This window comes from Ctenopharyngodon idella, chromosome 13, assembly GCF_019924925.1.
Source record: "Ctenopharyngodon idella isolate HZGC_01 chromosome 13, HZGC01, whole genome shotgun sequence".
In the NCBI taxonomy this organism is placed as follows: domain Eukaryota; kingdom Metazoa; phylum Chordata; class Actinopteri; order Cypriniformes; family Xenocyprididae; genus Ctenopharyngodon; species Ctenopharyngodon idella.
Genome location: NC_067232.1, coordinates 29,182,545 through 29,191,582, shown reverse-complemented (window position 1 = coordinate 29,191,582; position 9,038 = coordinate 29,182,545). Strand labels below are relative to the sequence as shown.

Below are 9,038 nucleotides of genomic sequence, written 5' to 3'. Positions count from 1 at the left end.
GTGTATGTAAAGTTCTGCTGAAGCGGAGATTTCTGTCTTAGAGCAGAAGAAAAAACTCATTTTAAGAAAACAGCCTTTAAATATATGTACTGTAACTGAAATCTACAGATGCAAATAGATAAAGTGCTATAAAAGATACACTTCAGTGTATTTTGGATTTTTTCTTTCCACCAATCTGAAAAAACAAGCACAAAATCTCAAAATTGACAGATGAAAAAAAAAAAAAAACGGTTTGCCCGTAGTGTCTCGCCTTAAAACACATCTAATCTACATTCATTTAAATACAGTGAAAAGTCCAAATTCAAACAGAAAAACAGAACCACACAGTATGAGTTATGCATCTTTATTGAAGGGAAAAAGTAGCAGGACTTTAAATAGATATTTAAGCCAATCAAGTGAGTTGTATTTCAGTGTCGTCACAGCTGTAAAAGGTTGGGCCAAGAGCTGATCCGAATGTTGCAAATCTTTACAATCAAGCACAATATAGAAGAAATCGGTCCCAATCTCCCACTGATGTACAACATCTGACCTGTTCTCCTGCGATTGCATGCACTCCAGGAGTAAGGCCCCAAAAAAAGCAGAACAACCTAAAGACATTCACTCTCCGAGCGGCTCAGAGAGGATAACTGTGGTCATACAGGCATGACGTGTTGTGAAGTGAGACCGAGCTGAGAGTGGAGGAGCGTCCGTCAGACTGACGAGGTCCATCTCCAGACTTTGTAGTGTGGAAAGGCCAAGAGCAGGCCTGCATTCCTGTTTGAGCATAAAACTGGGGTTATGCCTCCATAAGAGACAGATGGAGAAATATGGTCTTGCAACAGTGTCCGAAACATGAGAGAACAAACAGTTTGTTAATGTGTCCAGCCAACATCACATGGCATATTTCTGAGTCCATTCCCGCGCTATTCTGTTGTATCTGCAGAGAGGAGAGAAAAAAAAAAAAACATCAAGCATTTGAAATCCAGCGATCCTTCATGCAGCCATCGCTTCCAAAATGCAGTTTTCTGATGACTCCTTGAAAGGGGCAGTAAGTGGTTTCTTTAGGAACACTGTTGACGTTTGAAATCGACACCCAAACTAACAAACACGCTAACACAGGCGAACACTAACAGCTGCCGCGAGTATGGATGAATCAGCTGTGATTTTTTGGGTTCTGTGAAACAGGAAAAGCAATGTTACTCGCGTTACCTTCCTGCTTTCTAACGTCTCTCCAGCGCTAGAAGATTTTTCCAATATTAAAGGGTTAGTTCACCCAACATTTTTTTAGCGCACACACACAGAACAGACTTCTAGCAAATATTGGCAATAATGTTTGTTTAGGTGTTTTCAACAGCATTTCTCAGAAATCACTTACTGCACCTTTAATAATGTTTTTCAGTTTATCACTTTTTTACTTACCCATTTTCATGAACAAAAGAGTATTTTTCAGATGCTTATAGTTTGATGTATACTATATTTCTGCTAGCGTTCTCATGCAGTGCTACACAAACCAAAAATGCTCAGCCACTACAATTTACAGCTCTAACCATTTTTTACGTACCTAACAAAAACATCATGCTACTGTAAGAGTTTAATTTTTTCTTACAGTCAAAAGCAGCGAGTGATTTTCTCCTTGTCGTTTGTTGTTTTATTAACATTGATGAAACAGCAGCAGGTTTATTAGGCTGCTGTCACTTTAAGATCTGACACACATCCTATTTTCACTACTAACTCATTTAAAGGTGCAATGTATACATTTTAGGAGGATCTACTGACAGAAATGCAATGTAATATCCATAACTATGTTTTCAGTGGTGTATGAAGACCTTACATAATGAACCGTTATGTTTTTATTACATTAAAATGAGCCATTTATATCTATATACACCGCGGGTGCCCTTACATCGAAGTCACCATTTTGTACCGCCATGTTTCTACAGTAGCCCTAAATGGACAAACTGCTCTACAGAGTGTGTTTGCTTGACTGGCTACTCTCTGCTGTCTCAGACGACGACATGTTTGTCCTGCGTCGGCCACCGTAGCTTCTCTATATTGCAATTCACAACCTCACCGCTAGATGCAGCTAAAATTCACACACTGCACCTTTAAGAATGCACTTACGAGGATACTCAACAAAACAGGCATTTTGACAATTTTGTGAGTTTTTGTCCATTCAAATGCCAAACACAACTGAAACGGCTTTCTGTGCGCGCATTTCGGGTGTCTCTTCAGACAGCGTCAGTACAGATTTAAGTTCTTTTCATCTTATAGCGTGTGAATGGTTTATTAGCACTAGCGTGATTATATACTGTAGTGCAGCCAAAGGATGACAGAAAAAATGGTCGCTGCATTAATTGTGTTAAATATTTGACGTGTTAAACTGAAAAAAAAAAAAAAAATTGCAAATTGCAAAATTAACATTAATTTTGACAGCTCTAGTACAAACAATTTTTTTAGCACACACACAGAACAGACTTCTAACAAATATTGGCAATAATGTTTGTTTAGGTGTTTAAATTTTCAACAGCGTTTCTCAGAAATCACACTGCGTTTTTAATAATGTTTTTCAGTTTATCACTTTTTTTACTTACCCATTTCATTAACAAAAGAGTATTTTTCAGATGCTTATAGTTTGATGTATACTATATTTCTGCTAGCGTTCTCATGCAGTGCTACACAAACCAAAAATGCTCAGCCACTACAATTTACAGCTCTAACCATTTTTTACGTACGTAACAAAAACATCATGCTACTGTAAGAGTTTATGGCTGATTAAAAGCCATGCCACGGTACGGTTTAATGCAGGACTGAATAAACCCTAACAAATCTGCATTTGAGAAAGATAAGAGCAAATCTCATCTGACTTTCCAGTCATTTTTCAGTGTTTCAGAAGAGACGTGATAGCATGTATTAGTGACGCACACCTGCTGTAGCCACACGCTCATGCTGCACCACACAGGAAGTGCTTCACTCTCTACAGTACCTCTAATGTTCACAGTGCAGAGCTGCCCTTCACCTACAGCATGGCATATTTCTCTGTCCATTCCTTTGCCATTCTATTATACCTGACAGAGCATGACGTGTTAGAGAGAGGTCTGTTCACTTCTACTGTATTCACATGCCTTTTGTCGAACTGTTCGAATGACTGGAGTCCTCGCCTTTTCTTTCAAAATAAACCTAAGATTCCCACATCCATGTCACTGACATAAGGTGCTGATTTTTTCTTCCCTTTTTTTTTTAACAGCTGCAAAATGTTTTGTTTATTTATGTATTTATTTATTCATTTATGCCATGTCAGCAACAAGGCTATTCTGCAAAATGTTGTTAAATGAAGGTTTGATGCAGATATTATCGTTGATAAACTGCTGTAATTCACGTCTGATTTGGTGCTGACTGCATTCAAACAGGCTTTCTGAATCAGAGTTAAAGTGTAGCCATAATTGGCTCGTCTAGCAAATCAATAATGCTCTATAGTCTTGCAAAAATGAATGAGACTCACGCTAGATTGAAAAAAAACTGGGAGACAACAAAGAAATGATTTTAAAATTTAACAAAATGTAAACAATATTTAAGGGATAAAAAAAAAAAAAGTTAAAAATAGCAAATAATGTACAATTTAAAAATAACATCAGATGTGCACATGTAAAAAATATTAAACGTCTCTGTAAAAAGTTTAAAAGTACGTACTTCTCTGTGTCTGTTTTATAGATTCTGGCAATCTCTGGCACAAGAGGGTCGTCTGGATTGGGGTCACATAAGAGTGAGCAGATGGACAGGAGAACTACAGAGGACACACATAACACAACATGTGACAATATGCAGACTCATACACAACATTGTCGACATATGGCAGTGGAAACTCAATTATATACAAAATATCATGTTGCTTGTCCAATCAAATTAGTTGACCAGAGCTACCTTGTGTTCAATCAAGACTGCGCTGGTCAACTTGACAACCGCCCAAAACACATTAGTTTCTACGTCAGTTCAGTTTTATATGAATATTACAACACAAGTGAAGCACTTTGTTTACAAAAGAAAAAACTGGTTAGCAATTAAACGCTACATTACAAGCATGGCAACATTTTTGTCGGCTTTTGCGATCTGTTCACCTGATTTTCCACTAATTTAACAATATTCCATGAGTTACTCTACTTGACATCTAATTTCTTTTCCCAAATCTTCACTCGCAGCATTTTCACAAGGGGATTATAAAGTTTCTTCCTTTCACTCACCCGGGAGCACAAAACCAGTCATAAGTCGCACGGGTATATTTGTAGCAATAGCCAACAATACATTGTATGGGTCAAAATTATCGATTTTTCTTTTATGCCAAAAATCATTAGGATATTAAGTAAAGATCATGTTCCATAAAGATATTTTGTAAATTTCCTACTGTAAATATATCAAATTATTGCTAAGGACTTCATTTGGACAACTTTAAAAGGTGATTTTCTCAAAATTTTGTGTTTTTTTGCACCATCAGATTCCAGATTGTCAAATAGTTATATCTCAACCAAATATTGTCCTGTCCTAACAAACCATACATCAGTAGAAAGCTTATTTGAAATCTCAGTTTCATTAAAATCACCCTTATGACTGTTTTTGTGTTCCAGGGTTACATATTTTCATCCTTCATTGAGGTAAAGTAGAAAAACGCTGTAGGACAGATACCTTTTTACTTGTATGTCTAATACTATTTAACACAGTTTGTGCCCGTTTACAGCTGGTATTAAGATGTGTTTTGGTCCATCGATCACAAGTGAACAGCGCTAAATACAGGTGTAAACAGGGTAGGGCTGTCCTCGACTAAAAATTTTCTGGTTGACTAGTAGTCGTTCATTTTAGTCGACTAATCGCATGTTTATTAATAAACCATATAAATCATAATAATGAGCTTTTAATGCCTACATAGCCTAATCAGTGTTCAAGCGCACACATAAATCTTGCCACAGCGCACCGGCAGAAGTAATGATTATGAATGTGTCAGGGGAAAAACAGCAAGGAGATTGCTCTAACATTTTAATAATTAATTGATAAACTAGTGTCTTCTGTATTTTCGGCTGCAGTGATGAAGTCGACGATGCTGACTCGTCATCTCCGCAGTAGTAGGACAATTCATACAGATAAGCTGAGAATATTTGTTTTCCATTTCAATTGGTTCATTTAAAAGTAGACATTTCGCTTTCCACAGGTATATTTTTCATGTCTGTGAGGCAAGTTTACATGGAGTTTCGGATCTTTCTTTAGGCGCGCTCAAGTTCACAGAGACATGGCAGAAAGCACACCATTTGCTTTAACTATTTTACAAAAGCACGACATTTTATTGTTATTGCAAGTGCACACAAATAAAAGTAGACTCTTCACAGATTCAAAAGATGTATTATATGACCAAAAATGACGGCGTATTTTAAGTATCAGTGCAGTAAATTGCACAAGGCAGATTTTGCAATAACTTCTCCAATTCATTTTTTAAATATAATAATTTACACAGTTACTGTCATAACTTATTTTCATGACAAATTTATTTAAACAAATATTAAATAATCAAGACATTAACAGGTAAAGTAAATATAATGTATATATAAGCGCATAAATCGTCTGATGTTCTTGTTGTTAGCAAACAGTGTTGCATCACTGCATGCGCCCCCTTCTGGATTGGAGCATGGACCGACTGTATTCGTCATCTGACCGTATGAACTGAACCGTGACGGTGAATACATGTACTGTTACATCCGTACTGATATTTATCTCAATGTTTTACAGTAGTGCTAAAATAAACATGCATGTTTCTTATAAAGTGCATGTTTGAGCCTCATGTATTATTTTTTATATATCAAAATGTATTTAATTTAGGCCTAATAAATAGACACTAATCGCAGTGGGAAAAAAACTGCCATCGTCACATCTGACCATTTTCTACTAAAGCAACATTATTATTGTGCGTGTACCTTTAGAAATAGTGAGTGCAGGTGACCACTGGGACCTGAGGATATCCAGACAGATGCTGCCATTGCTGTTTATGTTAGGATGGTAGATTCTTGTAGTAAAAGCAACCTAAAACAAAGAAAACAATGTTACGCACACCTACAAACAAACAAGGGAAAAAAAAAACATTTTTAAAGCTCTCACCTTTGGTGGTTTAAAGGGGTAATCTGTTGGGAAGTGTATGGTTAGGAAAAAAACACCACCCTGATATGGACTTTCATTCTGTAAAAAAAGGGGGGGGGGGGGGGGGGGGAAATCTCTTTAGTACATTTACACTTCTATTCAAAAGTTTGAGGTCTCTTTTTTTTTTTTTTTTTTTTTTTCACAGAAATCACAGCAATGACGCATTAAATTGATAAAAAGTGACAGTGAAGACATTTAAACGTTACAAAATAAATGCTGTTCCTTTGAACTTTCTATTCATCAAAGAATCCTAAATAAAAATACATCAGCGTTTACACAAAAATATTAGGCAGAACTGTTTAGACATGAACTGAGCAGCAAATCAGCATATCAGAATGATTTCTAAAGGATCATGTGACTAGAAAGTTAAAATTATTATTTTCATTTCACAAAATTACTCTTTTTACTGTATTTTTGATAAAATAACTGCTGAAACTTTTAAAAACTTCCCAAACTTGTGAATGGCAGTGTACATTTAGTGCCAGTATTATGTGTTTTTACTGTACTCACCGGCCCCATGATTGTCGCCTGCCAGTGGAACACTGCGGGAGAGATCGCAGGTACAGCATCAGCTTACAGTAAATACATACAAACATAACATATGTAAATATATGTAAACGTCCAGGATCTCACCATCATCCCCCACTGGACCTGCTGAACACTGAGCAGGAGGATCACGTGCCAAATCAGTCAGTTCCTACAGGGAAGAAGTGTCAGAATTAAACAAACAAGCATGCAGAACTACTGAAAAGATACGGACTCTCCATAAGGACGGGTCAATAATGGCGCCTGCCTCTTTTATCACTATAGTGACAGCAAGATGAAACCAGCAGATAGAATGTTTAGCAGCACATGTATTTATAGTTCCAGAGCGGGGGTCATGAGGGAGAAGAGCTGGAACACAACACTTTCAGAGCACTACACTTATTTTTATTTCAACATGTCTGTTGGGTGGGTATTCATGACAAACTGTCATCATTCTAGAGCTTTACAGAACTTCCCAACACGCTGAAACATGGGAAAAGACACTGTTTGATAGGTTTACTTCATAATATGGACACAAAACTGTTTAGGATCCAAAATTTAACCTCGCAGACCCTAAAGGTCAACTAAAATGGAGACCTGACGTCGAAACTTTTAGGAATTATCATAGGAAAATTGAAAAATCAATTCAGATCAGAGTTCGGTTTTTGTTTCATTTCATAAGACTAATATCCACAGCACGAGACAAAGCGCCAACACTAGTAATCATTTTAATGATTATTATTATTAGTTTAAACATTAATATTGTGTAAGATTTGTCGTCTATACTATTAATAAGATATTTTATAATACGACGTGTGACATCGAGACCGTTGTATATAATTATTACCTGTATTCACACTCCCTGACAGAGTTAAATTGTATACACTGACTCAAGAGAAAAATAACAAATAAAACGACACGTTTGATGTCCTTATTAATACATACAAACAACTCCGTCCGTCGCTTGTATTAAGGATAATAAGCACACATAAGCACTACGCTGCTAGATGACTAAAATAATTAATCACACACACTAGTTTATAACACGTCTGGCACATATATTTATGTTCAAAATAATTTACCACTTACCTTTTGGATTCGTTTAAGCGCCATCTTCCCACTGGGTGTAGAGGCTCCTGAATAACTAGCGCCCTAAATCTCGCTCTTTCTCAATATGTGAGCTAACCCGAGAGCTAGCCAGCTGCCTAGATAACAACTACCATTAAAAATGTCGGGATGTCAAAAATATAGCTTACATTCAACGTCTAAAAGTGATATGGCAATCAAAGCTGTGAATACAGACAGGCCCTGATCCCTGTCGGTGATGTGTGTACACTTCTCTTTCAGTTTGTCTGCTGACAAGATGTCCGTGAGCTTGTTGTTAGCCACTTCTAGCTGCTTCTTCTAATCGTGCGGATTAAATGGCGAATCAAAGCGCGATAATGAGACGAGCGCCACCGTGAGCGCTGGATGACAACCTTGGCAGTGTTAAAAATGTAATATACAGCTGCATCTCAATAAATTAGAATGTCGTGGAAAAGTTCATTTATTTCAGTAATTCAACTCAAATTGTGGAACTCGTGTATTAAATAAATTCAGTGCACACAGACTGAAGTACTTTAAGTCTTTGGTTCTTTTAATTGTGATGATTTTGGCTCGCATTTAACAAAAACCCATCAATTCACTATCTCAATAAATTAGAATACTTCATAAGATCAATAAAAAAAGGATATTTTAAACAGAAATGTCAGGCTTCTGAAAAGTATGTTCATTTCTATGCACTCAATACTTGGTTGGGCCTCCTTTTGCATGAATTACTGCATCATTGCGGCGTGGCGTGGAGGTGATCAGCCTGTGGCACTGCTCAGGTGTAATGAAGCCCAGGTTGCTTTGATAGCGGCCTTCAGCTCATCTGCATTGTTGGGTCTGGTGTCTCTCATCTTCCTCTTGACTATAGATTCTCTATGGGGTTCAGGTCAGGCAAGTTTGCTGGCCAATCAAGCACAGTAACACCATGGTCATTGAACCAGCTCTTGGTACCTTTGGCAGTGTGGACAGGTGCCAAATCCTGCTGGAAAATGAAATCAGCATCTCCATAAAGCTTGTCAGCAGAAGGAAGCATGAAGTGCTCTAAAATGTCCTGGTAGATGGCTGCGTTGACTGTGGACTTCAGAAAACACAGTGGACCAACACCAGCAGATGACATGGCAGCCCAAATCATCACTGACTGTGGAAACTTCACACTGGACTTCAAGCAACATGGTTTCTGTGCCTCTCCACTCTTCCTCCAGACTCTGGGACCTTGATTTCCAAATGAAATGCAAAATTTACTTTCATCTGAAAAGAGGACTTCGGACCACTGA

At 37.4% G+C, this 9,038-nt stretch overlaps 1 protein-coding gene across 2 annotated transcripts; it reads right to left on the bottom strand.

Moving 5' to 3' along the window:
- Positions 1 to 327: 327 nt before the first annotated feature.
- Positions 328 to 8,085, bottom strand: ube2d3 (ubiquitin-conjugating enzyme E2D 3). Of its 2 annotated transcripts, XM_051916581.1 has the most exons (8): positions 7,765 to 8,085; positions 6,784 to 6,847; positions 6,661 to 6,692; positions 6,112 to 6,189; positions 5,931 to 6,036; positions 3,667 to 3,760; positions 2,963 to 3,044; positions 328 to 916 (listed from the first exon to the last, which is right to left on the bottom strand). In XM_051916581.1, the coding sequence occupies exons 1-7, from the start codon at positions 7,786 to 7,788 to the stop codon at positions 2,996 to 2,998; spliced, it is 447 nt and encodes a 148-aa protein (XP_051772541.1). In that variant the 5' UTR covers positions 7,789 to 8,085; the 3' UTR covers positions 328 to 916; positions 2,963 to 2,995. The 2 variants fall into 2 exon arrangements, with proteins under 2 accessions (XP_051772541.1, XP_051772542.1); XM_051916582.1 differs by lacking the exon at positions 2,963 to 3,044 and having other exon boundaries at positions 7,765 to 8,079.
- Positions 8,086 to 9,038: the final 953 nt, after the last annotated feature.

What these genes read in the sequence shown, in the direction of transcription:
- ube2d3 (XM_051916581.1), bottom strand. Translation starts at nt 7,788, where the DNA reads ATGGCGCTTAAACGAATCCAAAAG. An exon ending in AGGCGACAATCATGGGGCCG is followed by an intron (nt 6,190 to 6,660) that starts GTGAGTACAGTA and finishes CTTTTTTTACAG; the next exon opens with AATGAAAGTCCATATCAGGG. An exon ending in ACCCCTTTAAACCACCAAAG is followed by an intron (nt 6,037 to 6,111) that starts GTGAGAGCTTTA and finishes TCTTTGTTTTAG; the next exon opens with GTTGCTTTTACTACAAGAAT.